The sequence below is a fragment of the Pan troglodytes genome, chromosome 9 (assembly GCF_028858775.2).
Source record: "Pan troglodytes isolate AG18354 chromosome 9, NHGRI_mPanTro3-v2.0_pri, whole genome shotgun sequence".
NCBI lineage: Eukaryota > Metazoa > Chordata > Mammalia > Primates > Hominidae > Pan > Pan troglodytes.
Window position 1 is genome coordinate 20,056,616 of NC_072407.2, and position 13,362 is coordinate 20,069,977.

The window sequence follows — 13,362 nt, forward strand, 5'->3', positions numbered from 1 at the left end:
GGCATTTTCTGGTCAGAGGAGGCAGTGGGCACTCATGCCCTCTGTGTGCCATCCACTCCGGGATGTTTTACCCCTGCTGTTTCTTTTCATTCTCCCAGCACCCTGACAGGTAAGAATTGTTACCCCATTTTATAGAGAGGACTCTGGCTCAGAGGTGTTATTCAGGGAAGGTCACGCAGCTGGCAGGTGGCAGAGCCAGGCTGGTGTGACTCCAAAGTCCCTGTTCTTTCCAATGTCCTGTACTTACCTGGGCTTTTAAAAAGCCATGGGGCAAGAGGGAGGTCCCGGAATGCTAGATTTTCAGAACTTACAGGAGCCTGCGTCTAACTTGCAATGTGACTGGAATAAAGTCAGTCCCACATATTCTTGGATTTATTTTTCCTGAGGCATTTTTCAATAGGAAATATCAAAAGGAGTGGCTGGGCCTCTCCTCTCTCTTAAACACTTTTGTTTCACTCTCTAGGTGTTGGTTACTCATCTCTAGACTCACAGGACTGGCTTGGCTGGTTTGGCAAGTCTCCCTTAAGGGCCCTGCTCACTTCACCCCACTACCCACCCTCCATCCCCACTCAGACTCTGAGCACAATGAAATAGCTTTGGCAACATTTTAGAAGCTGATATCACTGGGAACCGAGTTTCACTCTGGATGCAACTCATTGCTGGACAAAAAGATGGGCTCTTTCTTCTCTGAGGCAGAAGGTACTGAGTAATCAGCCAACTACTGCCAACCACAGTGGAGGGAAAGGTTCCATAAGTGCAGCATTTTCCACTCTTGGCTGCTAGGCTCGTAGAAGGTGGCGTCAGATGAGAGGCTGGCCCTTGAGAGTTGTTCATACTCCAAAAGGCTCTAAGCTGTTTCACTGACACGAAGAAGTCAGGCAAAGAGGCAATGCCATGCTCTCTTATCTTCTCTTGACAAAAATCCACCTTGTATCCCGTTCCTCCCTTCTAAATCCACAAGTATTTCCTGCTGCAGCTGGGTGTGCTCCACAACGAAAAGAGCAGGCAAGTCTTTCCCGGCTAAGGGGTTCCATGTCTTTCAGAGACCTACCTTTGGGCCAGGCAGAAGCAATGGCAGAGGGCAGGAGAGCTCTGCAGGCTCCAGCAGCAAGAGGGTGGCACATTCAGGGCTGGCTGGGGCCCCATGGTGGGGACAGTTTGCAGGGCACAGACAAGGCCATACACAGAGGTCATAAAACAAAATTTATCTTTAATTTGTAAGTGTCAACAGCAGTACAAAAGATGGAGTGATGACAACTAGATTAGGGTAGAGAGGACAGTCTTGAGGTAAATGAGCATAAATAGGCAGTTCTTATAGACACTCCCCTAAGGGGCCTGAGCCCCATCACGGCATATACATTATCACCCAAAGATGGCATGTTGAACATATCAGGAAAGCACCTTGTGCAAAAAGGAAAAAAAAAAAGTAGCTAAGGTGCCAACATACACCAGGATAGATAAAGACAGTGTGTCTTTCAATTTTGTCTTTTCCCTTAATTATGAGGCAGAGGAGGGGAAGACTTTGAAAAGTACCACTGAAAGATTATTCAATGTTGAGCTTTATCTCACGTCAATACTGCACAACAAAATCCAAGAAGTTTGTGTATGCAACAAAGCTAAGAACAATGATTCATTCCTGTAAATTTGAAGAGATTTTTTTTTATTTTTCCCATTTCTTTAATCCTTAGCAAACCTTTTATTATTATTATTATCAAGAGGAGAGTGTGAGAAAGATGTGATGGCAACCCTTAAGGTCATTTAAAAACTTTACACTGGACTGTACAAGATTTTTTTTTTTGATAAACTATTTACATTTTCAGACTTTCAAACATATTCAAAGCAGCAATAGACACTAGTTTTTATGTTTTTTTCTTTTTTTCTAATTGCCCAAATAGTTACCAGCCATGGGCCAAGTAGGTACCTGCATTATACATAGAATTTCTACAAAGAAAATCTGCAGTTAAAATTTGCTCCAGGATGTATTAAATGCCCTTAGCAATTCAAGGGCCACACCCAGTGTTGCTATAGGAACCAAAGCACAGTACCTTGACAACAGAGTTGCAGTTGTCCCAACAGCCCTACACAAACTTTACACTTTGAAACAGCAGCCAGCATGTCAGTCCAGCATGTCAGTGAATTGTGCTGATTAAATTAACATAGAATACAATTTCACAATATACATCACAAACAAATTACAACGTCGGGGGAAATAAAAGAGTTACAGTAAGATAAGTTATGTAGTAACAGCTTATAAGCTTGTCTAAGGTAATAAAAATTTTACATGGCAAATACAATAATGAATGAACATAAATGCTAAGCATTCTAATTTGCTACAAGCTGGAGGAGGGTACAATAAAGACTGCACTTTCAAAAAAGCAAAAACACATATGACAAAGGAAGACAAAGGGAGAATGCACATGAGCAGACCTGCAATGTGCAGCATACAAAACAGTTAAATATTTGCACATTCCCCATACTCCAAGAGCACCAGCACTGAGGCCTCACTTTATGCTTGTGGTTCTTCAGGAATAAGAAACTACTGAGCAAGATATGTCACTGAGTTTTCTTCAAGCGTTCATATTGCCATGGACACTGATTAGAAGAGTTATCTGCATTAAGCATTACCTTTCTGCCCCCACCCCGCCCACCCTTACCTCTGCCCCAAAGGTACCAGCATTCCAAATATTTGTTCATGAGCTTTTGGAAAGCAATCTGTCCCCAAAGGGAAAGATAGAATGGGGATGAAAAGGAAATGTGTTTGCATATCAATATTTTCAATGATATTAGTACAGGGGCACGCTCAATAGGATATGGCATCAGAAACAGAACATCATTGGCAGGAATAACAGACAGAAGTTGTTTATTAGGGAAGAAAACATGTCAGGGAGCAGATGACTTAAGGAAATGATGCAAGTGCTTTTGTGAAAGGACAAATGAGGTCACACAATATTATTATACTTTGAGAAGTCAGCTTAAGTGCCAACTCAATTCTTAGACAAACGTGTACAAAATCAGGCAGGGCTACAGCAACCATTTTTGTCATTTTCTCATTAAAAAGGAAGACCCAGTAATAATTTCAATACATTCCTCTAGCTGCATTTCTTTGCAGTTGTTGGCACTTGGTACAGGACTTCTCATATGATTTAAAATTACTAAGTGATTCTTTTTCCTCTCCCTAATGAGTTGGTAGAGGTCAATTCTTTGCAAAATGAGTAAATTGAGAGAAGCAGCCTCAGCTGTGCTGTTCAAGTGACCAGGCTGCCTTCCTACTGAGGGTAAATGGGCTTTCCTGAAACAATCCCTGCTTTCTGCTAGTGCTTGTGCTCCTGGCTCAGGAGGGTGTGCTCCGAAGAAGCAGCCTGGCTTCAGAAGGAAAAGAAAGCAGCCTTTAATTTCAGCCCTAGAGTGATCACGCCCTTTTCAAACACCCTCAGGCTCCCGTGGGGCTAATGTTCAGGGGAGGCCAGAATTCGACAAGCTCAATAGCACTGTGAGCCCACACCTGAATTTAGAACTTGGCCTGGGCTTTGGTGTCAGGACCCTGGCAAATCAAATCAGGCCTGAGGACAAGGCTGGAGAGTATCAAATACCTAATGAAGCAAACCGAGGTGCTTCTAAAAGGCTGAGCTGGGTACACATGAAAACAACAAAGCTTCCGTACCTTACTGGAAAAGACACTGCTTCATATCTGCCAATGAAATAGAAAAGTTGTCAGCCTGGCGGCTCATATCCGCAAAGCGACCTTTTTTTTCTCTCTCCCTTCCTACTTTTTTCCTTTCTTCCTTCTTTTCTCCTTTTCCTTCCATTCCATATGGCTATTTTTTTTTTTTTTTTTTTTTTGGAGAGGATTGTCTGGCAGTGTCCCAATTCTAAGTGACAAGGAGAACCCTGACCCTGTAAGTTCTTTAACAAAATGGAGATAATTTTTATTTTTGATTTGAAGATACTATGAAATAGGGAGCACCACAAAAACAAAGTTGCTTAACATTCTTGAATCTAAACTGACATGATGGGACATTTATTAATGGCCAATCTCAGAGGTGGGTTTTTGCCTTTGTAGTGGCATTCATGCTTCTTGCTATTAAATGGTCACAGAACTATCTTAGAAGATTTATGTAGACTCCCAAAGCAAACTGACTGTCTCCTAACTGTAGTGGAAATTTAGTATGTCCAATCATCAACTTTCTGTAAGAAAAAAGGGAAATGTCAGGATCTGTGGACAGTGGGTTCTGAACTGCATGAGAACCCTGGCGAAACGTTTTGCTGTCCCAGCTGCAGGCCGAACACTGCTCTCTTACTGTAGCTGATAACTCACTACCCCGAGAGGCACAGTGACTCATCAACTTTCAGTTTGGACCAACATCTATGGATAGAGAACAAAAAGGAAATACATAACTTATATCTCACTAAGTGTTCATGAACCAAAAATAAATTCTATTTCTATGTTATATTTACACAATTAGAAAAATCTAAAATGAGATGGTAAAGTCATATAAACTTTGTTTAAGCCCCACTGAAAATAAAATGAAGTGATCCCTATGATTGTCATTCTTAATTTCCATGGATATTTAGAGCCAAACTTGGCTAATAAATAAACTGCTTATACACAAAATTTAGATTCAAATACAGCATTACTGTTTGATCCAATGAAAGAGACGTTTACAATCAGATCATTCCTGAATAGCCTTTCATTTTTAAGAACATGGCTAAAAGTAACTGAACCCCAGTACTGAGGCAGAGCTGGAGCTAAAACAAAGTGTTCATACACACATGTATTTTGCATAAATAAATGAAATAACAAGACATAAAAATGACTCAAATCCGGCAACTGTGAGGCAAGCCCACACGAGTCGAAACAGATGACTTTTGTTCATGTAGTTTTCGTACAACAGTTTCACATTAGTCAGAAGTGATAAAAAATACCATTTATATCCAGTGCTTATAACACTTACGAAACAACATCTGTGAGTGTGTGTGTTTTTTGTTTTTTTTTACTTACTATGAGCAAAATCAAGTTTCAGTCCTAAAGAACAGTCCTTTGTTCTCCACCAGCCCAGAATATTATTTTGGCATGGTCATAAAAACAAACAAAATTAACCTACTATGCTAAATGTTTGCTTTTGTGCAAAATTAATTACATACAATACAATGCTAGCCATACAACACTCTACCAATGCAACAAAATAAGAAAGAAGTGAGAGAGAGCAAAAGCAAAAGCCAAAGAGAAAGAAAAAAAACAAGAGTGAACTGAGGAGGAGAGGTATATAATCAAAGAAATCAGTAAGACAATAATAAATACTCATTTTTTGAGAGAAAAAATGACCTCCTCCTCATTTGAAATAAATGTACAAAAACAAATTTCTAATCCCCAACCAACATGAATAACAAAGAGTTCCTATCAGTACCTTAGTCAGCTTATAGAGAGCACTCCCAGCTAACAGAATAGCTTGTAATTTCTTGGCTAGACCTGTTTGTTGCTATTAGGCCTTGAGCACTCTTAAATAAATACAAAGGTACACTATTTTCTTCCAAGTGACAAAATGGCTCAAGAAATCTGATGGGGCCGTTCCTATGTCCTGGTGATCAGATTCTGGGTTGTCCCATGAGGTGAACTATCCCATTCACTGACATTCTCCCACTAAACCTCTCTGGGGGAAGCCCCCCGATAGACAACCTGTCCTAGTTTCAGGAAGGCCAAAATGACATGGCAGAGCTCCCTGTAGTTAGGAGATGGGGAATAAAACCTCACTGCTTCCCACCCCAGTAGCATGTCTTCAAAGAAATCCTTGTGTGATAAGTGCAGTTCATTTTGTTCACACGTAGGCAGGTCCCCATGTGGCTACAGATAGAGTCAGCCAGAGGAACTCATCTGCTGCCCCCGGAGCTATCTGTTCCCCAGAGTTAACAGTAGGAACATCCCATATAGGGAATGTATTCCCCTCCTTCTCCTCCCTTACGGTTTTCTTTCATTCTCTAGATGTATCATGACTATTTGCCACCATCTTTGCTCTGAGGCTGTCATGTGGCTTTTTGCATCCTGGGGATTTTGCAATGAACTCCCTAGATGTGCCAGCTGGGACAAGGCAACTCAGTGTAAAGGTGCCAGCCCATGACAGCTTCACTGAGATTCCTGCATGGCCCATGAGCCTTGGGCTTCAGGTTTGGCCGCAGGACTCTCCTGCCTGGCAGTCACCACTGTTGACCCTTGCTGCTGAATGGAATTCAGGGGGAAATGCCACTGATGCAGACCCTACCACTTGTGAACTGAATTAGGGGAAAATTCTGGCAAAAGACTTGAGGTCACAGTGAACCTCAGGGGCATACCTGTTTAAGTGTAAGACTATATACCTATATCCCAATACACAGCCCTGCAGCCAGATACATACTCATGATTAAAAACAATAATAGGTTTTTAATAATATCTTGGTTTCAGAAATGCTTCCAGGCGTTCTGGGGACATAAAATCACTATGTACACAGGAGAAGGAGGTGAAAAGGACGGAAAAGTTCTTCGGGGAAGGAAGGTGAAAAACAAGAATTATTAAATTAATGCCACCAACAATTGAAAAAAAATAAATAGTAAGTGGACCCTTGACATTCTGGAATGAATAAATTATTTAAGAGAAAATGTGTTAAGACTGAATGTCAGGGTTAAAGGCAAAGGGATAATGGATGTAGTGAGAGGTGGTCTCAGGCAGAGAAGACCACTCTGTCGATATGTGGTGTGGCAGTCGCTCTGGTGTGTGTATGTCATACCACATCACGCACTGATGGCACGTCAACAGGCAAACACAATTGGGTCCATGCACTGTGGCAACCTTGTTCATTCCTTACAATATCTTGTCTCCAGATTCCTGAGTACCTTACCATTTTTCTGGAAAAAAAATGTTGGTTTGCTATTTTATTTTAAGATGCCAAAGATTGTCTAAGACTTTGCAGTGTCTCCTTTAAGACTTTCAAAATATTAAGATTCAAAAGTTACGAAAAAGTTTGGCACATTCAAAGTTTAACTCTACACATGGAAAATTGGAATTCCGAGGCCTTTTGAATATGCTCTACATGCAGCTGCACACGCCGTGGACTTGTTCTGTTTCACAATATGAAATCCTCAGTTGTTTTCTAAAATAATTCAGAATAAAAACACATTCACAACCTGTAGGCCGGCACAGCATACCTGAGTGAGAATGTTTAACCCCATCTAAAACAGTAACTTAAACCTTTATCAACATCCAAAAGAAAAAAAAAGTAAGACAAAAATATAAGACTTGTAAGACATCTACGGGTTGAGATAAGTTTCAAGTCCTGGTGTCTCATATTTAATATGTCTTCACCTAAATTAAAAAACAACAACAACAATAACAATAACGACAAAAAACTCAAGTTCATGAAAAATCAGGGAAAACTTAATCTGTCTCACACTTTACGAAACAATTAAGACCATTCTGCTGATGTAATTGTGGAGCCACAAATGCATGCGGGCTCTTTAATAACTCTTTGTTGGGGACGGGGGTGAAATGTCAGAGTACTTTAATTCAGCAAACAAAAACTCCTCAGTTGGCACTGACAGCCTCCGGGGCTTCATTTTCACTGCTATAGTCTGATTTGGGGTCATCTTCATAGTCATCATACATTTCCATTTCATCCTCTCCATTAATCATTTCATTTCCAGCTAGGCTTCCGCCATCTGTCTTCATACCATAAGTGCTCTGGATGACCGGGAGGCTGGGCTCCGGGCTGGCCGAGGTGCTAGAGCAGTCAGATGTCATCTGAGGCGATGGTGTGGTAGTTGCCATAGTGATAGCACCAGGATACACAACACCTGTTCCTGTGGTGATTGGAATCTGAGGCTGTTGCCTATATAGATTCAAAAAACAAAACCAGACAAGGGAGAAATATCTATATATGTGCTATGTACAGCATTGGAATTCACACCCTACACTTTCAAAAGGGAGCCCTAAATAAATGTTAAATAACATTCTAAGCAAATAAAATGTGACAACGGTGTTCCCTGGAGGAGTACTGCAAATCTCCTTGACGCTATGTTAGGGGTTAAACAACATGATGGAGCAATTTACTGATGACTTTGCAACATCAAGGCAGGGTTCTTTTAACTTGGTAAATATGGCAAAGCTTGGATAACACCTGGCATTAGGAAGAAATGATGTAGTGAATTCCACAATGTTACATGTGAGATAATTTTTGAAGATCTCCCAGCACATTTTGAAAATTAGACTAGTGGCATGAAACATATTATAATGACACTATTAAGCAGGTTTGTGTCTTCACCTTGGTTTGAGAAATGTATAAATCAAGATGAGAAGGGACCTAGCATGTCCCAAAGAGTGAGATTCAGCAAAGCATTTATTTGTTATTCATGTAAATGTCTACATATTTCCATGGCTGAACTTGTTAGGAAGAATCCCTGTGGAAGGATCATCTTGGATGTCATTACTGCTGAGACCCTGGGCTGGAACTGGGGTTGGGATTAAGAGAGTTGGGAGTAAAGAGCAGTGAGACCTCTGCAACTCAACAGAGTAGAGTTGCAGAGTAGACACCAGATATGCTGCCTCACCCTAGATCCCAGAGGGTGGCAAGGCCTGGACACCAGTTCATTCCTCCATAATGTTACCCTAGTTTAAATAAACTTAACAGATCCTTTGTGGAGGTCAATCTCTTCCTCTGCAGGGAGACATGATTACTGTCTCTCAACTTCACTTAAGGCATTATAACTGGTACACAGGAATGAAACATCTACCTAACTCAGAGACTATGGCAAAAATATTATTTTCATATATGCAATATTCATCAAGAGTTTCTCAATCTTTAATGGATAGTAAATTATAGTTGAATTTGTTTCAAGTTGTCATTGTAACTATCCTTTTGGAGCCTTGGTTTCTACATATTTATACAAGCCGGGGTCAGGGAAGTTCTGGAAGGTCCTTCCACTTTTTGTACTCATGACTTCAGGTCAATTATCACTTGGACAATTCTTACTCACCCTACACATTATCACTGAAACTTTCTATCCATCTCACTCAAACAGGAAAATACCCTGAATCTATGAAGAAGTAGCTTAGCTACCTGCCATTCTTTGACATGTCCAGAGGAACATAATTTTCTCACAAAGACCTCCATGCCCTCCAGCCTGGCAGAGGGAGAAGGGATGCAGATGGTTTAGAAACACTCTGTGAGATATTGGTTCACGCTGAATTTAGCAACCTCTTTTAATCACCACAAGGCACATCATATCCCTAACATAACATATAAAATATTTTCAGGTATACCAACTCACCCAATTAACATCATGGCCCCATAAGTTATTATTTTTTCCATTTCCAGATGAAGAAAATCAGACCTTGCTTCAAGCCCTGCATTCAATAACCAGCAGAGCCAGAATGTGAATCTAAGCCACTGGCTGACTTGAATCCCATCACTCTTTCCTTTATAGATATTCAATCTACAGATACACTAAGCTCACTGTATATCATAAAAATGCCTGACTTCTATAGAACCTGTCAGCACCTAGTTGACACTAAGCACTTGACATTGACCCAGTTTTTATGATTCTCATGGTGAGTTTTTTGGTTGCCTGAAGGAAGCAGATAATAGAGGAATCTAAATCTATGTATAGAAACATCATATAAAATATTAGTTCCCTCTTATTGAATCAAATTTTAAAACAGTATACTTCTGGCTTCCTAAGTTTTGGGCAAATTAACACAAATTAAATTTTATGCTAACCTTATAATGCCTCATTAATTTTTTTACTGAATTTGGATAACTGCAATAAAATGTTTTTGCCTTAATCACATTATGAGTGTAGAGGGAAAGCTTTTACTGCAATGTTAACCCATTTTACAGATTTCCCAATTTGGCAAGCTGATCTGTAATACAAACTCTGCATAAAAACACACTATCAAATGATACGTTTCCTTTTCACAAAGAATAGATGGTCACTTTTTGCAGTATTTTTACCAGAATATCTATATCAATAGGTCTACTGAATAAATTTAAATTGAGCTCGTATTATGTGCTGGGAACTATATTTAGGTGTTTTTACATTATCTTCTTGAATCCTCATAATAAGGCTGAGAGGTAGGTATCATTTTCCCTCTTTTACACATGAAGTGACCAATTAAGTTTCAGAAAATTCAAGCTGTTTGTTCAAGGCCACACAAGTACCATAATCAGGAGTTGAACCTTCCCCGTGTCACAAATTCTCTAGCACATATCAAGATCAGGGTGAGAAAGGCAAGCTCACACTATCAGAAAAAAACTTAGCAATTTAAATCGGAATCAAAATCTTCTACACTGGGCTCCACATAGTTCAGAGTATTTGGACTTTAAGCTGGTAATGGAATACTAAAAATAAATAAACAAGCAAATAAAACATCTGTACAATTTACTTTCTAGAGTGAGAGTGAGATGCATGATATTCAAAAGCCTAGTCCTGGGAGTGGAGAGATAAATATGGCTGTTTTAAGCCCCCAGACAGTGCTAAAAGCCAGTGAGGGTAAAAACCCAGGGGTTACTCCCCACCTTGAGGAAATGAAGGGAGTCCAGCTCTGGTAAGGTTCTCATATTCACATACAACTGTTCGAGGTTGTACATAAATGGTAGAGTGAGAACTTATCCCTGTGAGAGATGATTTTTGCCTCTCCAAGCCTTCTGGGAAGAAGGTTATGTGGTATGGTGAGCTCAGGTTTTGGAGTCAGAATGGCTTGGGTTTAAATCCCAGCTGCACCAGTTACTGGCTGTGTGATCCTGGGCAGGCTAATTATTATCACTGACATTGCCTCTCCTCGTCTATAAATTAGAACATTCACATTTGACAGGACTGTGAAGATTAAGTAAGAACATATATGCAAAGCATTACATTATAGAGTAGATGAAAATGTTAATTCCCTTTCCTTTCCTCCTTTGGGAAGCTGGTGTAAACCTCACAGAGAGCAAGCATGTCCTAGGTCTGGGGGAGCACCAAGGAAATGACAAGGTAATGCTTTGGACTCTCCGTGAGTGCCGGCCCACAGGAGCCATTTGGAATTGGCGGTTAATTGTAAAACAATACTCTGGTTCACAAGCCTGGCCAGGAGAGGACTTCCTCTTTACCGCAGAACTGTAGAGAAGGGCATCTGAGAAGGGAAAATGTTGACATCTTCTAAGAAATGTTTAAAAAGAAAAAAGTCCCCAAAGAATAACATTTGGTTCTGTATAACCCTTTTTCTAACCCTAACTCCCTCCTTTCTCTAATTCCTGAAATATTTCCATTATACCCTCTGGAACTCAACTGTCAGTCCTTACTGACTCACCTTCTTGCTCTAACTGAAACGGCTCTCTCTCTAGGCCACGTGTCTCCCTAAGGCCCTCGGAAGAGTTGGTTATTTGCTTTCCATCCCCCTCACATGAATGGGCCTGGAGGTGGGGTAGTTCCCTTCTTAGCTCCTCATTGCCTCGTCCAACCTACTTTTTAATCCCTCCATCCTAAAAATCTCATCTTTGAATCTCATGTCACCAGACTATGTCACCCACTCATACCTTTATCTACCCCCTGCCTGATCAATCCCCCTCATTCCTTAAAGATGTTAGCTCCTGGCTCACTGTTGCTGTCTCTTCAACATAACCTCTGCCATGATCCTTGACGTCTTTGCTATCTCCGTAGATGTTCATTCCAACACCCGACTATCTCAGTGTGACCTCCCCGCCACTGTGATAATCTGGGCCCCTCCCTATCTTAGTTGCTCGCTCTCTTGTCATACAGTGGACCTTGTCATTTTCATCTGTCACTCCTCCCTAATCTCAGTTTTAAATATCCCACTCTCTAACCACCACATCTTATTGTTCTAGTTTTCTCCTTTTAGTACCCAGTTTATGATTTCACTCCCCACCCCGTCTGAGGAGCTACGGTTTCCTGATCCTTCAACCCACCTTCACTGCCCTCAGTTACTTGAGCCTCTCCCTGCTTGTGCCCCCACTTACCTCTTTACCCAGTTCCAATTCCATGGTTACTCACTCCCTTGCAGACACTCTCCATTCTCTTACATAGCAAAACTTCAACTTTAGTTCAACTTAACTCTCTGCCTACTCTGTTTAGCCACACAGCTGAACTTGGCTGGAGAAAATACACTGCCATACTTACTAGTCTCTAAATTTACAATGCTGTACTTCAAATAGGCCTCTGGTGCTGTTCAGCCATCATATTGCACATTGTCCTAGCCCGCTCCTTCTCTTAGCCTCCTAGACAATTACTTCCTACCTTCTTAACTTTCCTCAAATATCCAACTTCTCCCCCTTTCTCACTCCAAGCTAATGGCCTGGCTTTCTATTTCATGGAGAAATTAGAAGCAATCAGAAGAAACTTTTCACAAACTCCCACTGTCACGTTGACTGGCCTCCCTGTATCTGTGCCCCATTCTCTGCCTGCCTTTCCATATTTTGAATCAGTTCATAATCCAATATAAGGCTAACCCCTCTGCTTGTGCACTGAAACTGTTTTTGTTTACTAAAGATATCTCTCCAGCAATTGTCTCTCCCATCTGAATCATTAATTTTTTATAGAATTCCCACCAAACATGCTATAATCACTCATACCATAAAAAACAAAACCAAAAACCTCTCTCTTGGCACATGTCCCCCTCCAGCTCTTGCTTCATTTCTTTGATATCCTTTAAAGCAAAACTCTTTAAAAAGTTGTCTTTCTTCATTTCTTCTACTCAATTCTTTCTTAAACCCACTTCAATCACTCCCAATACACCACTGAAACAGAGCTTATGAAGGTCACACCATCAATAATCTTCATATTGTTAAATCCAAAAGTCAGTTCTTGGTCCTCATGTTACCCAGATCTATAACACGGGCAGCATTTGATATAGCTGATCATTTTCTCCTTGCTGAAACATTTTATTCACTTGTTTTCTCAGATGCCACACCCTCCTGGTCTTCTTCCTATCTCATTGGCTGCTCCTTCTAAGTTCCCATGCTGCTTCCGTCCCATCTCCCTGCCATCTAAGCACCGAAGTCCGCATGGATTGAGTCCTTGCTTCTTCTCTTCTCTATCTAAATTGATTCCCTTGGTGATTTCATCTAATTCCATGGCTTTAAATATTATCTATATGCTGACAACGTCCCAATTTATATCTCCAGTAAGCCCTTCGCTCCTAAATTCTAGACTCATTATAATGCTTATTATATATATATATATATATATATGCGTCTAGAATTTAGGAGCGAAGGGCTCACTGGAGATATAAATATATATCTATATATATAATATATATATTATATATAACATATAAGCATTATATATAATATATATTATATATAACATAAGCATTATATATAATATATATTATATATAACATAAGCA

At 40.4% G+C, this 13,362-nt stretch overlaps 1 protein-coding gene across 50 annotated transcripts in view; it reads right to left on the minus strand.

Moving 5' to 3' along the window:
• Positions 1-1,190: 1,190 nt before the first annotated feature.
• The window catches only part of SOX6 (SRY-box transcription factor 6), a 770,159-nt gene continuing 757,987 nt past the window's right edge, over positions 1,191-13,362 (minus strand). For 45 of the 50 annotated variants that reach the window (XM_063783824.1, XM_063783816.1, XM_063783839.1 and 42 more), the window contains one exon: positions 7,446-7,853. In XM_063783824.1, coding sequence (XP_063639894.1) covers positions 7,550-7,853 — 304 coding nt within the window. In that variant the 3' untranslated portion in view covers positions 7,446-7,549. Of the gene's footprint in view, positions 7,854-13,362 lie in introns of all 50 variants that reach the window. The other 5 variants (XM_063783828.1, XM_063783833.1, XM_063783834.1 and 2 more) reach the window with 1 other exon arrangement.